The 24,442-nt window shown below is 48.9% G+C and overlaps 3 protein-coding genes and 1 long non-coding RNA gene across 6 annotated transcripts in view; 1 reads left to right on the forward strand and 3 right to left on the reverse strand.

Moving 5' to 3' along the window:
• Positions 1-121: 121 nt before the first annotated feature.
• On the reverse strand, positions 122-6,507 carry pxdc1b (PX domain containing 1b). The gene is made up of 5 exons (XM_086102500.1): positions 5,897-6,507; positions 2,358-2,449; positions 2,164-2,281; positions 1,972-2,083; positions 122-1,823 (listed from the first exon to the last, which is right to left on the reverse strand). The coding sequence occupies exons 1-5, from the start codon at positions 6,150-6,152 to the stop codon at positions 1,700-1,702; spliced, it is 702 nt and encodes a 233-aa protein (XP_085958626.1). The 5' UTR covers positions 6,153-6,507; the 3' UTR covers positions 122-1,699.
• LOC147186965 (uncharacterized) lies at positions 2,534-4,934 on the forward strand. Its single transcript, XR_015099061.1, has 2 exons — positions 2,534-2,949; positions 3,405-4,934. It is a non-coding gene; the product is annotated as an uncharacterized LOC147186965 (long non-coding RNA).
• A 1,426-nt stretch (positions 6,508-7,933) lies between the features above and the next one.
• prpf4bb (pre-mRNA processing factor 4Bb) lies at positions 7,934-15,348 on the reverse strand. Of its 3 annotated transcripts, none has more exons than XR_015099060.1 (17): positions 15,263-15,348; positions 14,370-14,448; positions 13,121-14,241; positions 12,759-12,932; positions 12,502-12,660; positions 11,939-12,020; positions 11,648-11,849; positions 10,969-11,042; positions 10,752-10,842; positions 10,536-10,683; positions 10,010-10,147; positions 9,740-9,893; positions 9,278-9,392; positions 9,039-9,190; positions 8,839-8,925; positions 8,428-8,685; positions 7,934-8,186 (listed from the first exon to the last, which is right to left on the reverse strand). XR_015099060.1 is itself a non-coding variant. In XM_086102498.1 (17 exons), the coding sequence occupies exons 1-16, from the start codon at positions 15,319-15,321 to the stop codon at positions 8,482-8,484; spliced, it is 3,039 nt and encodes a 1,012-aa protein (XP_085958624.1). In that variant the 5' UTR covers positions 15,322-15,348; the 3' UTR covers positions 7,934-8,186; positions 8,463-8,481. The 3 variants fall into 3 exon arrangements, 2 of the variants coding, with proteins under 2 accessions (XP_085958624.1, XP_085958623.1); XM_086102498.1 differs by having other exon boundaries at positions 8,463-8,685; XM_086102497.1 differs by having other exon boundaries at positions 7,934-8,685.
• A 303-nt stretch (positions 15,349-15,651) lies between these two features.
• The window catches only part of gli3 (GLI family zinc finger 3), a 75,681-nt gene continuing 66,890 nt past the window's right edge, over positions 15,652-24,442 (reverse strand). Inside the window, exons 11-15 of the mRNA XM_086102496.1 lie at positions 21,848-21,997; positions 21,575-21,739; positions 21,122-21,415; positions 20,130-20,514; positions 15,652-20,042 (exon numbers count right to left, since the gene is read on the reverse strand). Coding sequence (XP_085958622.1) covers positions 17,806-20,042; positions 20,130-20,514; positions 21,122-21,415; positions 21,575-21,739; positions 21,848-21,997 — 3,231 coding nt within the window. The 3' untranslated portion in view covers positions 15,652-17,805. The remainder of the gene's footprint in view (positions 20,043-20,129; positions 20,515-21,121; positions 21,416-21,574; positions 21,740-21,847; positions 21,998-24,442) is intronic.

Raw genomic sequence — 24,442 nt, forward strand, 5'->3', positions numbered from 1 at the left:
GTTAACAGGAAGAAGATTTCATATTCATCTGAAACCGATGCACCATCTCCCCAGGCCACAAGATGGCGCTGGGATATCATAAAGAGCCTGTTGGTTGCTCGCTCATTTTATTAAAAATGTGTTGGTTTTAAAATATTTTAATACTGTCAGCACAGTTAACAGAAAATTTACAACATAAACATCCCTTACATTATAATCAGCATAAAACTCATCCTGGTTATTCACATTAATAAAATGAAATAATTAAAGCTGTCATATTATTTCATAATTATCGGCCATGCTCGTCATCATTTAATTGTTTTGATATACTCGCATTTCATACACTATGCAGCAGGACATAAAGAGTTATTTCTACCAGCTGAACTTTAAAGTCATGCGTTTCTTGAGGGCAAAGCGCTAAAACACCAAAACTTCTTCGGTGAGAACTTCTCACTGGCTGCATGGCGATCATGACTGTGTTACTAAACAGAGCCATGCTGAGGCCTCCTGTGCCAACTTTGCAAAGCTTGAATGCCTCTGTATTTGAAGGAGTGGGGGGGCAGGGGAGGAACAATACCGGGCGTGAGTTGTTGAGCGCTCGCATGTGGTGTCTCCTACTTTTGGCCATTCAAGTAACCCAAGTGGCTTAAGTTGCACAAAGAACAACACAAGTTTACATTGTTCCATTTTGTCGGTAGTCATAGCTGATTGAAGGCACTTAAGTGAAGGGAAAATGTAAACATTGAATGGGAGGATTCATACAACACAAAAGAAATTAATTTGAATCAGCTGTTTGCTTGACAGTAAAAAGAGAGGGCATTATGAGTCCCCTCCCCCAGCCCTGCACTGGATTGCCACGTTCAGTCCCTCAGTAAACCCACTGACCTCACATGGCCTGTCGTCTTTTCTGGTGGTGATTCAGAGCATCACATGACCCCAACACTCATTCTCTCCTCCTAACATTACAATCTAGGTTGAAATACAATGACACTTGAAGTCGTCAGTGCAGTGACCGAGTGATTAACACATCCACCTCACAGTTCTGCAGGTCAGGGTTCAAGTCTCAGCTCTGGCCGTCCTTTCTGGAGTTTGCATATTCTCCCAATGCTTGCATGGGATTTCGACAAGTATTCTGTCTTCATGCAAGTTATTTGCATACTTAACTTCCAATAGGTGTGAATGTGAGCATGAATGGTTGATTGGCAACCAGTCAAGGGTGTAACTCGCCTCTTACGTAAAGTCAGTTGGCTCCAGGTCATCTGCAACCCGACCGACTGAACAAGCCTTATAGGACACTGAGGGATAAAAACAATTTACTAAATTTTGCTGCATAGCATGAAATGTTGAAGGGACCGCAAGGGGTTCCGGGAGGCACACCGGGATGGGTGTTTTGTTTCAACACTTCCATGAGAAATAATCCATCACCTTTAGCCGTCAAAGCCTCAAAATCCGCCACGCACAAATCCTCTTTGAGAGGTTGCATTAGGCGCACCAAAATAGCACAAGAAACAAAGATGGCAGAAAGAGCTTCCTAACGACTTATTGTAATCCCGCGGTAACGCCAGGGTGGGTGTTAAACTGCTGACTTTGAATTTCGGGCGGCCGGGTAGCACGTGTCATTTTGCCTCAACATCTTCCAGGATGAATCGTTGAAAAAGTCCTATTGGTGCTATCTCGCTGTTGGTTTTCTTTCAATAGTTCAATAGTTCCAGACAGCTCCTCATTCCAAGATGTCAGTCTCAAACGGTACCAGGTGGTAGTAGGACAGGTTGGTAACGTATGCCTCCGTTTCCTCATCGCACACGTCCGCATGCATGGGCAAGAACTCTGGTCCGTCGTCGTACCTGACGCAAGAAGCAAAGAATACATGGCTGGAGTTATTTGCTCTGCTTCCCATGCACACCCAGGGAAGGAAAAGGGGGCCCCCCGGCAAGCTTCCTGTTGAATCAAGTGGTGGAGAAGGACGGGGTTGAATCATTCCGTTTCACTCACGTGTGCTCCACCGAGTCTGTGGAAGAGGGTCTCGCCTTCTTGTCTGGCAGCTTGTGGTCAAAGACGATCGTTTCGGTATTAGCCAGACAGAAGCCGTTTGAGCGCATGATTTCTGAAGGACCAAAAAAACCAGAACTGCATTTCGGATCCAATCAGGGCCATGAAGAACGGGACTCGAGAAGGACAACTTACCCGATATCTTGACCGGACTCTCGAAACAGGGCTGGATTCTGTGTACCTTGTCGTTCCGGAGCACCTGGTCCAGTGGCGAGCGCTCAAAGAAAGTCAGCATGACTTCAGATCTGGAATACTACAGATGGCGCCGATGCATGAGTGCGACGTTGGCCCAAACGTTGCAGCCTCTCGGCGCCCGTGCCCCGACCCACCTTGCACGGCATGTTGATGGCGTTTTTCAGCAGCCTTTCCACCTCGTTTAGCTTCTCCTCGATGTCGTTTGCTTCTTTTATTTTCACCAGGCCTGAAATGACAAAATCGAGTCAAGTCAGGAATTCCAAAAAAAAAATAATAATGAATGAGTCTGGTAAGGAAGAACAACAATTCAAATACCTTTGGGTGAACTAAATGGAAAACTCTCTTGAGGTGTCCAATTTTTTTTAGCCCATGTTAAAACAGCAAGTCAAACAAGCATTACGTAATCAAGCCCGCAGGGACATTTGACGACATATAAAGAGGAAGTGGGGAGTGACATCAGCACATTCGGCAAGACCCACGCGGGCGCCTCCCCTATGTGGCGAGCAAGGCGTCATTTTAGGTTCATGTAAACACTCGCGCTGCGTAGAAGGACTGAATAAGAGCTCATCAATCTTGACGCCAAAATCGGGGCTGCTGAATCAACACAGGAAGCGAGGCCTCGTACGGCTGTGTATCATTGCTGAAGGATCTTGAAAGGCCTTCCGGTTTACTGCACTGCCTTCCGGGCCACCGTCGTCCTTGAACAATCGATTAAGAGAGATTTAAGTGAGTCTTATCATCTCAGAAGTGCTTTGTATTTGTATCGTGAAGAATTATCTTGCCAGAGCAACAAAAACATCACCTTCTTAACGCATTCACTCCCAAAGACGTTTTTAAACGTCTTTTCAGACTTGGTCCAGAATTGGCTAGTACTGAATGAGTTAATGGAGATAAGACATACTGTATTCGTTGGCGGGCTACTTCCTGGTTTGTGGAATCGGATGCTTGCTTCTAGGTGGAGGTTAACAAGAATGACTCACAGACCTCCACTGCCGCGTCAACCAAAATGTTGTGGTTTAATTAGCCGGCTTAGGTGTTGTCCATTCAAAACAACACTCTAATTGGCAGCTATCGTTTGCGTGGAACTCATAAGCACGTGTGAACATTTTGACACTTTATCAGGTCTCACTCAGCAAAGCGTCTGCACTCTTTAACAAATCCTTTCTCGTCCGCCTGTCCAGAAACGACCTTCCCGCTAAGCCTCCGGTCCAAACAAGCTGAATATTCATCAGGTGGTTCATATCGATCCGTGCTCAGCGGTGGGACGTGACCCTTCTCAAACGTCCCCGTTTTTTTTTTTTTCAAACCGCTGTGAGCAATCGCTTCCTGTCTGCGTGAGCGCGTGGAAGCTATGGAGCCGTCAGAGGCCGGAGCGGGGACTAAATATAGGAAGTGAAGTCGCCTGGCTCTCTCTCATCATGACATCAGAGTGTGCGACGCCTTTCCTTGTTGCCTGGACGCGGAACAGACACAGGAAAACAGAAGAAGATCCAGGGCCAGGTTTGACTTTTGAACAAGAGGAAAGCCAAGCAAAGACACCCCCCCCCCAAAGTGACAACAGATATGCTTCCCTGTCCTGTCAACAACTCGTCCACGATTTCCATGCAACAGCAGGAAGTCAAAACATTCCAGGCGCAGCTGCAGGGATGTTTTGACAAATATTTGTCTCTCTACGCCACAGACATGCGCCATCGCATTGGAAAGGGCTTTCAAAGCAGTGCTGGGAATTATCCAAGTACAAATACTTTGTTGCAGTAGATAAGATTTTAAAAATAGGCTTGTTAGTTGGGTTTTTCTTTCAACCTCCATAGATGACACGACGGAAAAACGACATCAATAGATAGTGATCAGATTGTGATCTGATGAAAAACCCCGGACAGCGAGATGTTCTCTACCCTGATTTAAGAGAAAAAGTGCGGCAGTTATTGATGCTAATCAAGCTAGCTTGAATAAAATCAAATTAAATTCTACCTCAGACGCTTTTAGTTTTATGTTAGTAACGGTATCAAATGACTACTTCTATTTTGCTAGAGTTCTTTTTTAATACAAGTACCGCTACTTGTGAGTGTGAGAATTAAAGTTGTTTCGCACACCAGTAGAGCATTAATAGATACTGACCTTTGACCTACAGCTAGTGTTACCCCAGAGTCATGAAACAGACTTAAATAGCGGCGGCTTTTGTGTCTGTCTGACAGCAAAAACCTGCCTCACATGTTCATTCGTCGCTTTAAGTGTAAATATTGACTGCCACAAAAAAAAAAAAAAAGATTGTTGGGATTTACCAAAGACAAATGAACAGTCCATGAAGCAGTTCTTATTGCCTTCTGGTCCTATAAAATTGATCGAAAGCGATAGACTATGCTCTCATGCAGGCCTCAGGCTGTTGACGTACCATCCAAAAGTAGACTTTGTTCATTATTGACCTGTCCAAACATGTCAAAGTGACTGAAAAAGAAAAAACAAGAAGCTGTGACTGACAGATATGATTGTTTGTTTCCTTTTATGGATGTACATCATTAAGTGGTAAATTAAGATGATGCAACTAACCGCGGGGATGGAAAATGCAGACGACGCAATTTTAAATGGTATACTGTTATTATGTCTGATTCTGCTTTGTCACTTTTGCTAAAACCCGAATGAAAGTGTGGGGAGTTCATTGCTGGGAAACTGGCCATCTAAAGTTTAAAGAGGAAATAAAATGATGCATATTAGAGAAGTCGACTACTTTATCAGATAGGAACTTGATCATTGGCAAAAAAAAAAATACAATTTGACTCCGCCACAAAGTAATTAAAAAGAAAAATTATGTTACAGAAGTTATCGACTGTACCATGCAGGAACTTGTTTCTTGGTCAAAAGTCTAAATTTATTTATTTCTAATTAAAATATTTTTTTCTTAAAATGTGGCTTTGTATTATCTCGGATGCGGTTGTCATACTTCTGGCCTGGGGGCCACATTGTCTTTACGTTTAAAAACACTGACATATTGCAAGCATTTTTTTGTGACCGATTCCCTTTTTAAAACGAATGTAATATTTGAACAGTTTTTAATGGCTTCTGATTTCAAAATTAGGTATTCATCCATTTGTTGGGGATACAGTACTTGATGTCAATATGAGGCGATCATACATTTGGGTTCACAGTCGGCCCTCCAAAGTAGACCCCAATAAGTTTTGATACCCCTGGTCTCGAACTACCTAACCCCAATTTTTTTTCTGAAATGATTTTTATAACCGAGGCAAAAATAGTAAAAAAAAAAAAACAATATTCGAATATATTTTGACTTTAAAAAAACAATAAATGTCCCAATGTTAGTCAACATTTGTCCAAAACTGGGTAATTTATGTCCACATTTTGTGCTGTATTATCCAAAAATGGAGGAGAAATTCATTACTTTTTTTCCTAATAGGAAAAAAAAACTACAATTGTCATAAAATAATTATTTAAGCCTCTTAGGCACTTGTCAAAATGCATTTTCACAAATGATACGTCCTATTTTTCCACGAGTCAACTTATATTCCTACTTTGGTGCACACGACGACAACTATTTGGGCGAATTTTAGTGGCAGGCAGCTGAGTCAGACCCCGCAAAATCCCACGCAAACGACCCTGGCCCAAAAAGCCCACTCCCGAAACTTTTCTATGCTCGAGGCTCCCCGCCCGATAGACCGACCTTGGGTGAGGGGCGAGGCTGACAGGTCTTCGCTGTCCTCCGGGAACGAGTCGTTGAGGCGCCGGAAGAGTCGTCCCAGGTCCGAGTAGCTGCGGTGCAAGTACAGCACGTTCCTGTCCGACCACTCGGTGCGAATCTCGAAGAAGTCCTCCTCGTCTCCCCTCGGGCTGATGAGCAGCCTGCGGACGCCGTTCACCCAGCAGTCCCGCACGAACATATTCACCAGCGATGTGCCCTCGAACACGGCCGAAGCCATGCCGCTCAGTCCGGCATGCCGACGAGCTCCCAGACGCTCCGACCAATGGCCGCGGACGACCACAACTTTTTGACGTGGACTTTTTTTTCCCTCTCCGTCTCTCTTTCTTTGGTCGTAGTTTGGAAACAGGCGATGCGGGCAAGCTCGGCCCAGTAGACGAAGTCAAACGTGGCGTGATTGAGGAGGGAGTGGAACCAGAGTCTGACGATGGAAGTCATTGCAAGTCAGAGATGACGCCCATTTGGAAAGAAAGAAAAATACTCCCAATTGTTGTTTCTTCTTCGTCACGTTAAGTTGACGTTATTGTATTTCATTTAAAAAAAACGTATTTCTCCACTGCATCTGTTCGAGTGTGACGACGATTTTCTCCTCTGTGCACATTTTAAGCTCATTTCTTCACTCTTTTCCTGACTTTGCTCGCTCCTTTCTTGTTTGACAACAGCTCATTATTATGGAAAGAACGCAACGGGGTCTCAAAAGACCAACCACTCATTTGCACTCCTACGAAAGTGCTTTTAAATAACATTTAGTCAAAATAACATCTTCTCACGTTTCACGCAGCAACAACACAAATTATAGGTAGCCGTTGACACCCAGACGGCAATCCGCACTGCAGTCATTAAATGCAAGTAAAGGTTATTTCCTATAAATAGCACTTTTCTCCCAGACAATGGTAGCACATTGCAACCACTGAAAGACAAAAAAATTAACTAAATGCACAACACAAGAGTACAATATCAATGCATAAACATATGTAAAATGAAATAACTCTTATCAATGAAAGGATAGATTGTGAATATGGAATTTAAAAGCCGAATGCTGTTTTGTGATTAAGTTAAAGAAAAAATGTTACTGGTGTGTAAAGGACAAAACAAATTGTCTTTGTAAAGTTTGGAAATGATCTTGGATTCACTTTTCTAAATGACAAAAATCTGAAATGTGAACAGGGGTTTGTAGACTTCTCCTATCCACAATATATAATCTGAGATTATGATTGCAGCCTTGGCGTTGCCACACATGCTCGCCACTCTAATGACGGGATGCGTCCCCACACTTGGCCCGCTTTTTGCACAGTCCGCACCGCAAATGTTTGCAGTGGGAAAAAAAAGGAGGTCCAAGAACATTTGATTGAAAGCTCGAATGTTGAATATTTTCATTTGTCATCGTGGTCGCGTATTTAGGGCATAATACTGAGACAAGATTGTTCGTCTGAGCAGGAAGGCCTCAAAGATTATTTTTTTCTACGCCGATGTATGAAAAAGCAAACCTCACATGCAAAGTCCAGCAGGGGGTCCATCTTACTTTCCTAAAAGGTAAACATACGCTAAGAAGAAAGCACCGTGTGGCAGCGTGGACAATACGGCGAAGAGGAGGAGAGCAGACGACGTCCTTTTCAGCAAGCATCTGCCGGACTTCCCGTTTTATGGCCTCGTGCTCATTGTAGCGAGCGCATCTGCTGCCTGAGCGGGTTCAAAGATGTCAGATGTTTAATGTTGCCCCCGCCCCCCCGCATACTCTTTGTCATAGAAGTCATTAAACAGCTAATTTGGCTAACAATGAAAAAAAAAGAAGCTATTTTCCGCACGAAAAGGTGCTTCCGAGTAAAAGGTGCACCTTCAATGAAAGGCCTGTTGCAGATGTTCAATTAAAATTGCCGAGTCATGTTACGCCAATATTAATAAGACTATCAATCACATGATGCGCATCTTGAAGGGCATGCATGTAGAATTCCGAATTAAAGTTGAACGTCTGTGATTGTGTAAGTATAAAGAGACGCAAAGTTTGGTAATAGGAAATATTTTTATTACTAAAAAGTAGAGTGAAGGAGATCTGTGGGCAGCGACTAGTGAAGTCTTCATTGGAATCACGAGATTGGACCAAATCATCTAATTGTGAACGGGTGGGGGGGGGGGGGGGGGGACCAAAGAATCATGATGAGGGGTGTCTATGTACACGAGGAGGAGGCGAAGAAGTGTCAAAGTGGTCGGCTGTCACGGGAGGAGGCACTTGAGGAGCCTCAAACACACCACAGTGCTTCAAACAAAACAACAACAACAAACAAAAAATGATTCTTCCGAACTCGCCATTTGTACACGGAACGTTTGAAAGCATGCACGTCGACGTCCACTATTTACACCCGTCTCACGCCGCTTAACTTAAAGCATCACTGTGGACGTTTACAATGACTGGGCCGCTTTAAAAAATAAAAAATAAAACTAAAACAAAAAAAGAAGAAAGAAAGAAAGATAATGGGAAGCTAGCGTGTGGTATTTACAGTGAAAGACCCCCATTTGAGCGAAGGAAGCCCACCAGAAGTGGTTTGGTGCGGTCAGATCTTCTCCTGGATGAAGGCGTGCTGCAGGGCCTGGTTGATGCTGATGCGCTTGGCCGGGTCCAGCATGAGGGTGGCGTCCAGCAGGTCTTTCAGCTGCATCACCTTCTTGCGCTGCTCCTCCGGCAGACGCTGGCCGCCGATCATGTCGCCCAGCAGGTCTTTGGTGGGGTTGATGGTGCTCATCACCGTCACCTTCTCCTGGAGACGCAACGCGCGCAAAGCGAAAAGTCAACGAGGCCCGCTTTTCTTTACGCCCGTGCGAGTTGGCATTATTTTCGCCGCAGCCATTTTGTTGGTGAGCTCTCGCTGCCATTTGTGTGACGGCGGAGGCCCGTGTGGGGGGCACCTCACCCTTTCCGTGACTTTGTCCACTTCGATGTAGAGGAAGTTGAGGTTCTGGTCGAAGTGTTGGTCTTTGAACAAGCCCTTGCGGATCATCTGAGGAAACAGCGGCAACGCCGTTGCGTCATCCGGCGTCTTGCGTGTGTGTCGATGATGATGATGATGATGATGATGATGCAACGCCAGGGGCGCTTGCGTGTCCATCCTACCTTGTTGGGCATTTTGCCCTTGACGTCCATGGCCAGTTTGATCATATGGTTGTTGGAGGAGCCCGGGAAGAGGATCTTGCCCGTGTAGAGCTCATAAAGCGTGCAGCCCACCGACCACATGTCGATGCCGTAGTCGTACGGCTTGCCGATGACTGACAGGCGGTGAAGAACAAGTACCAACTAATGCTTTATCCGGTTTATTATTTTTATTTTTTTAAAGAGGTCGAAAGCGAACTCACTGATCTCCGGCGCTCGGTAGAACCTGCTAACCAGGTACGGTGTGATGTCGTTGTCGGCCACGTGCGACGCCGAGCCGAAGTCGCACAGTTTCAAGATGGTCTTGGACTCGTTCACCTGGGGATAAAAAAATAAGTAAAACACACACACACACACAAAGTCAAATAAGAGAGTTTTGAGAAAAGCAAAGCACTCAAAAAACAACAATCTGGGAAATTAAGGCAACAATATATACATTTGTCTTTATGATAGAACCCAGGCATATATTCTTTCTCCTCGGCGAGGAGTCAATCACCAGCTGTTGTTGAGTTCTGATGGGCTGTCAGTCAATTTTGGGCAGATGACGGTGTGAGCATATTACAAGTGATGTCAAGTCTAAGTGGAGAGTCAATCATCAGAAAGGACTTTCGGGGCCAGAAGAGCAAGTGGGGTCCCGTTGGGTTGAGGCGTCACCGGCGTCTTACCAGGATGTTGTCGGGCTTGATGTCGGCGTGCAGGATGTTGCATCTCTTGAGCAGCTTCAAGGCCAAGAAGAGCTGTTGACTGTACGAGCGCACAGCCTTGATGTGCAGCCCCACGTCCTTGCCGTACTTCTTGAGCACCTCGCGTAGGTTCATGCTGACACCGGGAGAGGGGGAAGAAAACAAAAACAAGTGTGAGAGGGCGATGGAGGATATTTGAGGGGAGGGGAAGGAAGCAAGGCTCCTTTTTTTTTTCTTCTTCTCGGCGGCTACCTCAGCGGCTCAAAAACCAAGCACAGATGCTGCTTGTGGTAAAAGTGTCTGAAGAGACGCAGGCAGTGGAACTTGTCGTCGGGGTCGGCATCGTTGAGCTTCTTGAGGAACTCCAGCTCCTTCAAGCCCGTCTTCTGCCTGACGCACGCAAACCAAAACAACAGTGGCAAAAATGAACATCGACGTGTCACGCCATCGATGAGGCGGCAATTTCCAAGACTTTTGGATTCTCTCTCATTCACCAAATGTGACCGTGAGGCGTGAGCTAAATACTTCACATGACGTATTTGTGGAAATGAAATTTTTAAGCACTACTCAGGCCTTCAATGTTCAAATTTTAGAGTTTATCAGCCTCATGCAAACTCAGCTTGTCAGCATCATAGGGATGAATTGTACCGGTTCATGAAAAAAATGATGACGTCATCAAATTCATACTAGACAAAATAACTTTTAGGTATAAATCAAGTATTTTTCTTCCAATTTGAGCCCCCTTGTGGTCACACTGATCGGAACACGGCTGCCATACATGAGCTCGTTGTTGCGGATGATCTTGACCGCCACCTCCTGGCCGGCCCTGGCGGTGTCTCTGGCTCGGATCACGTTGCTGAACACGCCCTGGCCCGTGTACCCGTAGACGTCGTAGCGCTTGTCCAGCGTCTCGCCGATGTTGACCCCTTGGGGAGTAAACACACCGTGAGAGGACGGCAGATTGCCATGCGCCCAAAACGCGGATCGCACTGACTGTAGTAGCCCTCGGCGTCGGTCCAGTTGTCCCTGAGGTTGGGGTTCTCCTTGAAGTCCTTGCCCACTCCGCAGGCTCTCATCCGGGCACTCTGCACGCACACCAGGACAAGTTGACAATTTCATTGGGGTTGCAAAATTGGGGGAATTTTCGAAATTGGATATTTATCTCGACAATCAACAGGGACGATCTTTAATTTCAGCCCAGTTTTGCTTACATCAAAGTCCGCCGCAAACATGTCGTCCGACTCGGTGAACATGTCGGGCGCCGACGGCTTCTTGGGGTTGGCCCCTGAGAACAACAAGGGGGCAGGGGGGGGATACCACAAGAGAGAGAGAGAATACGAGCGACAGGTGAGTGCGCGTGGCCGGTGGATTCGACTTGTCGCAGAATCACCGGGACTCAATAAATATCTGCGCCATGTGTTTTGCTCGACATACTCTGCAGAGATCAAAACATGCTGCAAGCTGGCCGACACAGCCAGGCTGCTTGGATAACAAGCCAGCAACTGAATGAACACACGACAGGGAGAGACACACACACACATACACCATTAAATGCACCGGGCAGCAGACACTTGGCTGGCATCTGTCCAGAACAGAGCTTCTCAAACTGATGAAATAATGTGCAACAAGTTACGTGGTGTGATTTCTTTTTGGGGGGGGAGGAAAAAAAAAACGGCCCATCGACAGTACGCAAATTCTATAAAACAAACGAAACCAGTGACTTGTTCCTACTTTTGCTTCTGAAGCAATTCAAAGCTCTGATATCAGTGTAACATGTCAGCGTCATCACATACATAGTGATTCCTCGCCGTTTTGCGGCTTCACTCTTTCGCCTCTCGATGGCCTTTGAAACGGACATGAGCGTGAGCAAAAGGCGCAAGAGAACATTACCGTCTTTCTCCTGGGCGATGAGGTTGTGCTTGGCCTTGATGCTGGCCTCAAAAGTGTTGAGGTTCTCGCGCTCGTACTCCTTGACGTCGGCGGCGACGCGCTCCAGGATGTCGTCGGGCGACGGCGAGCGGCTGCGCGTGCTGCTCTGCGGGCTGCTGGGCTCCGAAACCATGTTGGTGTCCTCGCTCGCCGCCTTGTATTTCTGACACGTGACGGAGGCGGCTGACTTAAAAGTCGTGACAACCGACGGCGGCGCGTTCGGAGGACTGACGGACAGACAGAAAGACGAACCTGCACGATGGCCATTCGTTGCTGTCGGCGCTGCTCAATCAAGGCCTCTTCATCGACCTCCTCGCCGTCAAAGTCATCCAACCTGCAAATAGAATCCGAAGATTACGGCAACTGAGCAGTTTCATAACTGATTTCAACATTTTTGTAAGTGGCGTGAAAGTACTTTGAAAATCAAATGCGTCTTATTTCTTTTCAGATGACCGGGGAGGGGCAACGATACCGTCGTCCAATGAAATCGGCTCATCAAACAGTAGCGTGGGAGAGAAATGGGCTCCACCAAGTAGACTAGCAATTTACAAATGACGCTACAAATGACAGCCACGTTAAATGGCGTGCCATGGTTACCTGGAAAAAAATAAAATTCAAAAAAAAATTAACAAAAATAAAAAAAGCAATGAATGATGATGTGAAATGAATAACGAATTGAGTCTTAACTGTATACTGGTACCTACTTTTGCAGCCGCTGTCTATTTTTGTGCTCGTTTGTGTTTGGCGGTGTGCCTTGTTTCATTTTCGGCTTGCCAAACCCAAACGTGGACATCACAACTGACACGAACACTCACATGTCTTCTCCTGAGGACTCCTGGTCCACCTTCATGCCCTCCGAGAGACTTCCCTTGAACTTGTCTTCGTCTCTGCTGCGCCGCCGCCGCCTGCCCCGGTCGCGCGACATCGAGCGCCGGTACTGCCGCAGCCTCCCATATCGGTCTCGATCGCCGGATCTGATGACCGGGACATTTTTTTTTTATATAGATTATTTAAAGACACACCAAATTGCAGAAACTCCTCCTTTGCTCGACTTCGTCTTGACCATCATCACCTGTGCAACAGCGGAGAGCGGCTCCGCCGGCGAGGGGACGAGCGGGAGCGTCGGCGTGGCGACGGGGAACGTCGCCTGAGGGGCGAGCGACTCAACCGGCGGCGAGAGGACGCCGGCGGACTTTTGTCTCGCGAGCGGTCTCGACCCGATCCGGCTTCCACTCGGAGCCGTTTCCTGTGCGGGGTTCACAGAGAGACATTTAAAAACCACAGTCCAAATGTCGATTCATTTTCAAGCAAATCGGAGAATGCTATTTATACATCTTCCAGCATAAATAGTGACAAACTAATCATGTGGGTGACGCTAAGTGGCGACCCCTGGCCAGAAAAAGCCAAAAGGCAACTCTCAGCTTTTCCACGCACCTGACTGGCGACTCCTGCCTCTCCGCTTCTCTCCTCCGGACGTCCGGCGAGCGCACCCGCCGGGGCGGCGGTGGCGACCTGGCTCTGGTGCGTTCGGCGGCGCCTGCCGAGGCGTGGCGCGCGTCTCTTAGGCGAGGCGAGTTGCTGCGCTTCCGGACGGGGCTGTGCTGCGGCCGTCGGTGCGGCGATCGGTTCTCCTTGCCAGATGACGCATCCTTGGACGGCGACTTGGTCGGTCTTTTGTCTCGCTCGGCGTCAGGGCGAGCGAGCCGCTCGCGGCCGGGCGACCGGGATCGCGGCCGCGCTTTTTCCTGCGCGTGCCTCTCGTCCCGTTGCGGCGAGGGCCGTTGTTTCTCAGCGCGGGCGCTTTTCTGCTCCGAGGGGGACTTCCTGCTCTTCCCCTTGGACCTGTCGGTGCTGTCTGAATGTTTCCTCTCCTTTGAGGCGCTTCTGGCGCGGCCTCTGTCCTTAACGCTAGCATCTTTGCCGCTTTTGCTCACCTTGTCTTGCCTGGAATCCTTGGCGGGCCGCTCCGTGTTCTTGCCGGGGCTGTGGCGCTTGGAAGCGGTCCTGCTGCCCTCCGTGGAGTCCCGTCTGGATTTAGCAGCTACCCCTGCGCGGGGGGATATGCCCTTCCCTGAGGTGCCCCGCTGGCGCTGCTCTCCATTCCTGACGCGGGCTTCGCCGGCGTCCTCTTCCGAGCCTGAGTTGTAACCCTGCAGGATGAGGCCCATGCCCGACTGAACTTTGCCCTCCATCAGCTGACTGTCTAGCTCAGCTTTGATCATGGCCCTCTGCTTCTCCAGGTCCTCCAGCAGCGCTCGGTCATCCAGGCCGGGGTTACCCGAGGAGGGGGAGCTTTCGCTTTTCTTGTGGCCGGAAGCGACAAAGATGGTGGCAGCTGCGGGGGCAGCGGAGGGCGCCTCGCCCTCCTTGTTGCGCTTGTGTTTCCTATGTTTGTGGCGATGCTTGCGCTTGCGCTCCTTGTCCTCCTCCGTGGCGTGCTTGTGTTTCTTGTGTTTGCTGCGATGCTTGTGTTTTTTCCTCTTGTGTTTTCCACCACCGCTGCTGTGCTGCTTCGCAGCCTCCTCAGGCTTCGCACCGTTGGTCTCAGCCTCCTCCTAGGAGAGAGAACATGATGCACAGTTAAGATCTGAACAATAAATAAATAAATCGGTGTGAGAGCACCACAGTGAAATTATAAGACAATGTATTGCATTGTATGACAATGGTGCACAACATTCACTACCTCTTCTTCCTCTTCTTCCTCTGACACGTCTCCGCTGTCCTCATTGCCACTTCTCTCGTGGCTTTCCATTTCCTGTTTCCTGGTCGTCAAACCACAAAACAATAACACCATGAATGAAAAAATGTTCCGACATTAAATCATCACAATTTGCATCACAAAATCACTTCAACCATTACTGACAAAATAGAAGCATGACAAAGTAATGGAACTTTTGCTTGAAAATAGCTTTGACAGTATTATGCAGTAGACGGCGACCAATACAATTTCAGGAAGAATTATCTGCTGATGACCAATCCTTCCCTCACACAAACAAACATACGTAACCATTGGCAACCAAAAAAGGCTCGTTTTCTTCAGCCCAATACTGCATAACCTTTGCTATATGAGGATTGACCTCGCACTATTTAGATCTTCTCCCATGACCAAAACAAAACACATTAGCTTTTAGTGAAACGGAAGAATGGTTATTTTCCTTGCTCACTGACACAAGTGACGAACATATTGAACTTCAGGGTTTCAAGATGGTTTTTCCACGTTAGCTCCTAAATGCTAAGCGTGCTTAGCAAAGTTTGGCAACATCGCCGGTACATTCATCGACACAACCAGATTTGGACAATTCAAACTCGTTTCGCGCAATCCACACACACGCCGCGACGGAGTAGATGCAACACCGGGGTGATTTATACCAACGTCTGCTTGACGTTTAGCCAAACTTCATGCTAACGCGGCTAAGCTAAGAACATTAGCGAGTCTTGTCAGCAGTGTTATCCAAACAACACGACCGTCGTTCCGCTGTTTAACCTCCCACGTCACTCAGTTTCGAATCAGAAATATGCCCCCGTCTCATAAAAAGTTATAAATATGAACGGACAATGATAAAGCAAAAGCCTTACACGTGCTCGTTGAAATTATTCATTCTTCTCGACGCGATTTCCACCTCGACGTCGGCCATTTTCCACAACCAAAGGGGTTCTTCTTCTTTCTCGAGATTAGACAGCAAGGCGACTACAGGCGCCCCCTGGTGGAGAGGCGGTACACTACTATTTGCACCACGCGGAAATGGTTATGCTTCGGTCGTTCGCCACAAGGATGTGCTAAAGACACTAACGACCAATTCATAAATTCATCGCTTGACCTGAGACCAAGCGCCTATGGTTTTGTTATATACTGTATAATTTTTTTTTAACTGCAAACCAGTTTTGTTCCTTATTAAAATGGACAGTGAGTGAGTGAGAGTCATGTTCAAACTAGAGAAATAGAAATAAAAACACATCAAGTCAAATACAATTTCCATGTTTATTAAAAACAATACAAACATTTGGAGTCAAGTTAAAAAAGAGCCGAGCAAGCGAGTGGCCCCTCTCATTGGCTAGGTGGGCTGATGAGGGAGGCCCACCCCATTCAGCGTGGGGCCAGGACGCCCCTGGATGTGTTTTTCCCCTTTTTTTCCTACACAAAGCGTAACATAGGGACATTTTTTATAGATTTGTGTTATATATATATATAACACCGTTTATTGTGGCAACAAAATGAAATGAGAATGAATTTGACAAATCTAGACTTTTACCATCACTGGACATTTTTAATAAAAATGATCTGGACTTTTCCCATTACTGGACATTTTTAATATAATGTTCTGGATTTTTCCCGTGACTGGATATTTTTAATATAAATGTTCTGTTCTTTTTCACGTTTATTTATTTTTCGTTCTTCATTATTCACAATGGAAAATTGGCAGTGTGTCTTCTCTTTACCGAAAACGTATAAGGCACATACCTCAATGCAATTTCCTCCTTTGAAGGGAATCAGTTTTTTTTCCATTATTCATTACAAACAAAAGAAAAAACATCAATGACCTGATACCAAAAAAAAAAGTACCCAAAACAAGGATTGTACCTCATTGCTTTGACGCTAAACTACTTTTGATATTGTGCACACGCATACAATTGAAAAATGAAAAATAAAAGGCAAGGCAGCAATAAGACTTAACACTGGCGACGACGTCTCTGTAATACTTGACGGCGGTACACATTCAGCATTTAAGAGCTCTCGAGAAGACAATATCATACAAAATCAAACATCACTGTACAGCATTTTAAAAAAAAATCATGTGCTGTTGGACCAGCGTCAGCGTCCATTAAGACAAAAGTTACATATGTGAGTAAGCACCTGAAAAAGGAGAATATAAAAACACTGTTACATTATATACACTGGTGTACCGCACCAGACAAATTCAATCATAATACTTGATTGTTTTAGCCTTGTTTTCTGATGCCATTTTTTTCTCCTCTGTACTTCTGCGTAAAAACATCACCTGATTGACAGGAAATCTTGGCCTGGGAAACTTTTTATCTCTCTTTTCCCCCATCAGGGGCCATGAAAAAGCCTTCCTGAATTTGTCAAAACATGACGCAACCAGTGAATAAATACTTGAAAATCCAGCCACTGAAGCTATAGTTTCGCCAATCAATTTGAAATTTGGTAGAAACGTTGATCGTGAGTAGCCCCCCGGGGAAGATGCAGGCCGTCTGCAATTTAGGTTTGGATTGAAGCTGCCATTTCAGGATCATTTTGGCTAGTTACAATACAGCCCTCAAAGCCGGTTTAACTTTGCAAGGTAAAATTTGGTTGTTGTATCTATCATGAATAGACCCCCACAAAAAAAAAAGTCTCAAGAAACAATGCCCAAAAAGAAGCCATGCCCAAAAATCATCAATCATCAGGTCATTTTGGTTTGAATAAAAGCATCCATTTTAGAGTCATTTTGGCTCTTTCCAGGGGCTTCCAAAGAAAATGCAGCCACCGAACCCAGTTTGACTGAGAAACTTAAAAAGTACATAGTAGACATGTTGATCATCAGACAACCCAAAGAAGAAAAAAAAAAAAAGAAAAAAAAAGTCTTAGGAAGCCATGCCTCAAAAGACGCAGGAAAGCTTTTTTGTTTTGGTGTGAATTGAAGCTGCTAGTCGAGGGTCACTTTGGCTATTTCCAAAAAGCCTAAAAATAAAATAATAATAATTCAGCCCCCGGAGCCAGTTTCACTTTGCAACAAGAGAGTTGGTGGGCATTTCTATCATGAGCCTGAAAAGACACAGCAAGTCTGGCATTTTGGTTTGGCGATGACTGGGTGGATCAGGAATTAGTGGCTTATAAGGACAAAGGTTTCCGCTTGAATACATGCATTATTCGGCTTCATATGTTGGTTTTTTTTTCTTGCAGACGGTGTGTACAGCAAAAACAGTGACAATACGCGAGAATACTGTTGAAGAAGTGAAGTCATATTGTCATACAAAGACAGGGCTGGGAAAACAGCCTTCATTCCAAAAAATTGGAAAAGAACCTTTCTTAAATTATACCTCATTTTCGTTCTATTTATTTGCCTTCACATACACCATTTTTTTTTCCTAAGAGGAGAAAGTCAAGAAGAGAGAGGGGACTACTGGATAATGGCGAGGAACTTGCTCTCCTCTGCGAGGCTGCTGAGTAGGGAGCTCATGTCACCGATGGCCATGTTGTTGACGCCGGGGGCCACCACGGCCGGGAAGGTGGCCGACGCACGAGGGGTGGTCAGCCGCGACGAGGTCCTGGACAGACCCTGGAAAATGGAAGGGCTCAACGGGCCCGATACCAGGCTGCCTTGGTCGAAACCATCCTCCATCATGGCGCCAAAGTCCAGAGGGACGCCGTCGTCCAACGTCGCCGTGGGCACGATCCCGCCGTCTACTGTCCCACCCTCTACGGTACTGGTCACTTGGTCGGAGGCGGGAGACAGGAGGGAGATGGAGTCGCCCGGACCGCTGCCGCCATCTAAGGAGTCCAGCAAGTAGTGGTCTTCTTCGGTGGAGAATGAGGCTACCTTGGGATCTGTTTGCTGGAAGGAAATTGGATCATCGAAGACTTGTTGGAAGTATCCATGTTCTGGAGCCTCCAGTTTCAGGGAACAGAGGCTCCCACCATTGTGTTGTTGCTCCGGGATTTCAGTGCAGCCTCTGGGTAGAAGGTGGTTTCTCATCAAGTTCCGGTAAGCATTGACGGGCGGGCGTGGGCCTTGCTGAGTGGGATGATGGACTTTATCTTGGGAGAAGCTTTGGAGATTGTCTATGGAGGGCCGAGTTATGGTGTGGCTGGAGAATCTGCTGTTGAGGTTCTGCTGGAAGTGGTTTTGCATTCTGGAAGCTTGGTATGGAAGAGGTCCGTCAGAGGCCTTGGGGAAGGGAGGTCGGGGCAAGCCGTTGAGGGCGGTTCCTCTCGTCTCCATGCACGAGTTGGGGGACGTCTCAAGCTTCACCGCCGCAGGGCCTTGCGCCTGGTCGGCCTGGGAGCAACTGTTGTGGAAACCCAGCAGCGCATTCTGCTGCACCACCATGTTTCCGAACCTGCCGAAAGGCTCCGATGAGGCCTGCCCGCCGGACCACCTTGCGCAGTTGCGATCCCTCTGTGGAGAGCGGTCGGCGCTACCAGAGCTAACTTCGTTCCACTGTATGGGAAGCAAGTTGGGGCTCCTTCTTGGGACCATCTGCTGCTGTTGGAGGCAGTGGTTGGCCTGGAAGTTCGCCCCCTCCGTTCCCTCCATCGGGCGTTGCAAGCTCTCTCTTTCGCCGGAGATGATTTGGTCCTCGATGTGCACGTATGGTCCACCGTCTGCCTGGACTTGGGAGCGGAGATACTGCACCATGTCATCTGGAAGTATATCTTCATCCCCGAGTAGAGAGTACGGCTCCCCGTCACCCTCCATGGCCAGAGCTTCCAAAGCGGCGTGCTCCGCGATGCTTGGGGTGTACGCGGGCTGCTGTAAGCCCCTCTGTAGGTTACCCTCGGAGCGAGTGTAATTCTGCAAGCTCAGAGTGCGCACGTCTAGGGGCGGCGACTGCTGCTGGCATAGAGGCGGAAGAGGGTGGAGGTTGCTCAGGCTGTTGAAGCGTTGCACGGGGGGCAGAACGCAAACGCTGGAAGGCTTCGTCCGCACCGGGTCGCTGGCCCTCCGGTTGCCCGCCGCAGGTCCCTCGCCCGGGTAGAAGACCCTCCTCCTGCAGGCCGAATGTCCCACAAAGCCATTGGTGGTCTCAGAGCAGCGGTGCGGACCGACGAGGGGCGGCAAAGGCTGGTTGGTGCCGCCTTCGTCCATCATGGCCATGCGGGCCTTGAGGCTCATGCGCTCCATGTTGGGTAGTGGCGTGGGCGGCGGGCCACCGGTGGCCGCGGCGTACTTGGCCTTCAGGTGGTAGTGCTGAGCGGGGGTTAAAGTGAGCATCCCTCGGGAGCCCCCTAGGTCACCGTTACCCCCTGTGCCCCCACAAACACCGCCTGAAAGTGCGCCACTGCTTGCCGCCACCCCGCCGCCGTAGTGGCTGGCTTCGCTGGAGCGGCGGGAGGCGTCGGTGGAGATGGGGTCATACGAGTCGGTGGAGCTGAGGTTGTGGCGGCGGCGGTGGTGGAGGGCAGCCGCAGCGCCGTCGCTCTGTGACGTCTGGCTCGAGCGGCGGCTGGAGAAGCACGGCGAGATGCCCGAGGAACGCCGGCTGCTGCTCAGGTAGGCCGAGCTGGCGGCGCTCCCGCTGCTGTCGCGCCGGTCCCGCAGCAAGTTGAGCACCGTTAACTCGGTCGTGCCGCCCAGTTCGGGGGGAGGTGGGGGCTGAGGAGTGGCCGACACCCACTGTTTGCCCAGACAGCATCCTGAGGGGGCACACGCACAGCTATGGAATTTACAACAACACTCGCTAATTACCAATGTTAACCAATCAGAGGCCTGAAAGGACTCACCCTTGGCCTGGATGCCGGTGAGCACGGACCCCTTGTGGGGCGGCGGGGGAGTCAGGGGCCCCGGGCCAGGCATCGGCCCGTTCACCTGCTTCAGCCTCTCCCTCTTCAAATGCTCCAGCCAGCGCAGGGGGCGGCCCACGCCACGTCTCGCCCGCAAGGTCAGCGCAGCCGCCGTCGCCGTAGAGACGGTGGAGTCCATGACGGGCGCTGGCCCGTCCCGTCGACCAGCCTCCGCCTCGTCCTCCTCCTCGTCCTCCTCGTCCGGCCCCTCCCCTGGCGAGCGTCCGGCGCTCACAGTAAGCTGGACTCCACTGCTGGGATAGACGCTGACGGGGGACTGGTCACTGCTGCATGTAGACTGACCGCCAGGGCTTGGCTGAGACGTCTGGGGGGGGCGGGACATACCAAAGACTGACTTACTTGTGTGGCAACATCGCTTTTTGGGGCTTTAACGATGAAAGACATGGATTAGTTCTTATGGAAGTGGCAAAACTAAAAGATCAAGCCGGTGTTCCACCTGGAACCTTTCACAGTCCCCCCAAGTTTATTGGGCGACAAATACGTCCACCATCCACACTTTGGCACTGTTGTGCAGAGCGGAATGCAGCAAACCACAGGGCGAGCAACCTTCTTCACGAACTTCAGTGAAGGCAAGGCCAACATGAATGAAAACGTCACGTTTGTGATGAGATGAGTCACGAGACTGTGAAAGAAGAGGACGCCTGTCTCACCTGATTACCCACTGTCCTTAGAAGACAACAAGCGCAATGCCAAGCATCGGATAGAAGAGAACATGCACTTGTTAGAAGACTCTTAGGGCTTATTCGGGTTCCCCACCGATGCGGTTCGTGTTTTTTCTGCGTGTTTGTACTTGGCAAAAGGCCAGCAGGTTTTGGATGCTGCCACCTGACAACTGAACCGCAGCAAAGGGGAAACCAACTGGAGTTGCATTAAAAGCGACGACTATGTCAATGCCTGAGCTCGAGTCTCACCATGGGCTTCTCCGTCTTGATGGACTTGACCTGCAGACAGTCGTCCTGCTTAGAGGTAACGTGGTTGCTATACTCCCTTTGGTCCGCGTAGCCGCCCAGGCCCAGCTGCCCCGGCGAGTGTCCCTGGCCGTTGGCGCCCGGCTCGCGGGGCTGCGCGGGGGGCCGCGGGTAGTCGCCCCGCTGCTTCTTGGTGACGTGCGCTTCGGGCCCGTGCACCGTCTTCACGTGCTTGCGCAGGGAGCTGGGGTCCGTGTAGCGCTTGGTGCAGCCGGGGATCTTGCACACGTACGGTTTCTGCCAATAAATAAAACCAGAAGATAACGTATTCAAAGTGCTCCACTGTGAGACAAAGCGAGATGTGCGCGGTCGGGGGACGGCGGACCGGCTGCATGAGGCGAACGCTGAACTGCGATATAAGAGAAGGAACACGAAGGCAATGCTCACTCAGCGTACCTCGTTTGAGTGCGTGCGGTTTTGATGCTTGGCTCGGTCCGAGGCGTTGGAGAAGGCCTTGTTGCAGCCTTCGTGCTCGCACACGTACGGCTTCTCGCCCGTGTGCGAGCGCAAGTGAGTCTTGAGATTCTCCAGACGGGAATAAGCCTTGGCGCAGCCCTCAAACTGGAATGGAAGCCAGACCGCATCCGTCTTACACTTTCTTTCGGTGTCATGGAAACATATCACAAGGAGTCGGTCGGTCGGACGGACGGTCGGTCGGTTGAGCCTTACCGTGCACTTGTGAGGCTTTTCGCCGGTGTGCCGCCGCATGTGGACCACCAGCATGTACTGGGCCTTGAAGGGCTTCTGCTCCCTGGAGCATTCCTCCCAGCGACACACAAACTCCTTCTTCTCGCCGTGGATGTGGTCGTTGTTGATGTGCTGCAAACACACACGAACACGTTTCAGCCGAGGGAAGGTTTTCATCTCAAAAATGTTTTTATTTGGAGGTTTTTTTTTTACTAGGGTCTGCTGTAATTCTGCGCAAGTTTAGTGCGAACAAGTGTTGATTAGTGGAGGAGCATCATGAGAATCACACAACGGCATTCACAGATTTTGGAACTCTGCATACACAACTCATCCATCTTGGAGACCAAAAAGAAGTGCTTTTAAATGCGTCTTATGGTGGTGACAAAACCGCAAGTGTTGACCTCAGCAGTCAATCCGACTGGCCTGCAGACAAAAAACAAGCGCTTTCTTGGAGTTGTCAGGGTCACATCCGGACTGGGGAGGCCCCTATCCCTTGACAATGGCATCTTTGACCCGCCCCCTTGGCCCGACTCCGACCCACCAAGCCTCCGACTTTGGCAACAGTGGTAGAACAACTGGGCTCATTGGAAAGTGGCCCCCCCATTACTCTCACTTGGCACTTTTTTCATTTTAAAGTGACAAAACAAGACTAATCCTGTGGAAAATGATTGTGTGGTCGATGAGCGTTAGTGAAGTCCCCCCCAGCCCCCACATCCTCGCCTCTTGAGATTGATCTCCTCGGTCGGAGGGCCTTTAGCCACCGCTTTGCGAGGGAATCCCTGCAGCGAGCGATGGTTCTGTCGGCCGTCCGCTCGATATGCTCCCCGAGAGCGATGGACGGGACGGCGCGTCGGAGTGGCGGACGGATCCGCGCCGGCGCGCGTTTGTACAAATGAACGAGGCGCTTGACGGATGTGATGCATGGGCCGGCCGACTGACAGCGAGAGGGGAAAGCTAATGGCAATTCTTATTGGATCAATAATCTCCATGCTGAGCAGAGCCGGCTACATCGACAAACAGGTGCTGATAGCGGCGGCGCGGTGCTTATTCATCTTCCCGCTGCCAGTTTATCGGACTGCGACTGTAAAAACGCCACCAAGATGGATTTAGGAGGGGAGGCGGCTGACAGGGAGCGCATACGGGAGGGGATGCCGAGGTCGCGTGTGCACATGCAGCCGCTGCTTTCACCAACGTTCATTGAGCCAGGGCAACACACGCAAAACACCGCAAGTCAGACTCCCGCCCCCAAAATTTTTGATAATTACCTTCACAGTGGCACCTTGACTTTCGAGTTGAATTGGTGTCCAACAATGGGAATTTCTCGTGTATTTAACCAAACCAAAGGACTTTGTCTTAAAAGGCCAAATGCTAACAGGCTAATAAAACTAGCATTAAAGTCGCTAAACCTTACAATAAACTTCTAAACAACTAATATTTGAACTCAGCAATGCAGCAACACATGTAGAAAGGCAAAATAACAATACTCTTCAAACATATATTCTTTCTCCTCTGCGACGAATAGCCTACCAGTGCATCTTAGTTGCGGCACTCATGTTGCAACATCAAATATTTGTGGTTGAAAGACGGCGCCGAGACGATACTTTTACATTCGACAGCACAATGAAGCGCCTCCACTCACTTCTACATAGTTCCTTGACAATAAGATGCCACGAGATGACGCCAAAGCACTGCTTTCATTTTACACAAGGCTTTGATTTGTGATGAGCGAATCGCAACTGTGGGTGAACACGTTACAAGCTTTATACTGTACAACAACTTTTGTCTGTCGGTCATGCGACTGACATGATTGTGCGGGCTCACCGTACAGCAGCTGGGGAATAAAACGGCCCAATGGATGAAATAGCGGGCTGCACAAACCGTAACCGATTCCCGCATCCTGATTGAAGTCTCGGTGGGACGCGGCCCTTCATGCATGAGAATGTTTACACGGCAACCACCCCCCACCCCACCCTCACAAGCCTCAGGACCCGCAACGTCGTTTTGCTTTTATCAAATGGCCGCCTAATAAATCACACACCCTTTTGTGATGTCACTCGCCAAAGTGCTTTGTTGTAAAAGCACGGGGGAAGCGAGGCAAAGGACGAGAAGAGGGGAGGGCGGTGGTTGATTGTGGGGAGGGGGGAGTTGCAAAAAGAGAAGGGGGGGGCATAGTTGGCATGTGTAATTCAGCGCACTCTTTTCATCTTGCAGCGAGATACTCCACGCCGATAAGCGGCCTAATCCTTCTCCCCATCAAAAAAAAAAATCTGCATTTTACCAATTAAAGGCCTGCGCCTGCAGTTAGAAGACGAGGGGGAGGGGGCGGGGCGTGGTGGCGTTTGTACTCGGATACTCAGTGTTTATCCGCCTTAAACACTGACGAAGCCGACGCGCTAGCGCCAAGGCCAAACTGGACCAAGTCCATGCAATCAACGTAACTGGACTTTAGTTTGTGATTTCCTGTCGTGATCACCTTAACTACTGCCTCAGGGTTCATTTATGACAACCCCCTGCAACAATACAAGATGGTGTAGGAAGGCCATACGAGGGTATTATGCGAGAGTGGGTTGGGGGGGC

Source organism: Hippocampus guttulatus, chromosome 21 (assembly GCF_054856545.1).
Source record: "Hippocampus guttulatus isolate MCC_2025c chromosome 21, RoL_Hgut_1.0, whole genome shotgun sequence".
Classification (NCBI taxonomy): domain Eukaryota; kingdom Metazoa; phylum Chordata; class Actinopteri; order Syngnathiformes; family Syngnathidae; genus Hippocampus; species Hippocampus guttulatus.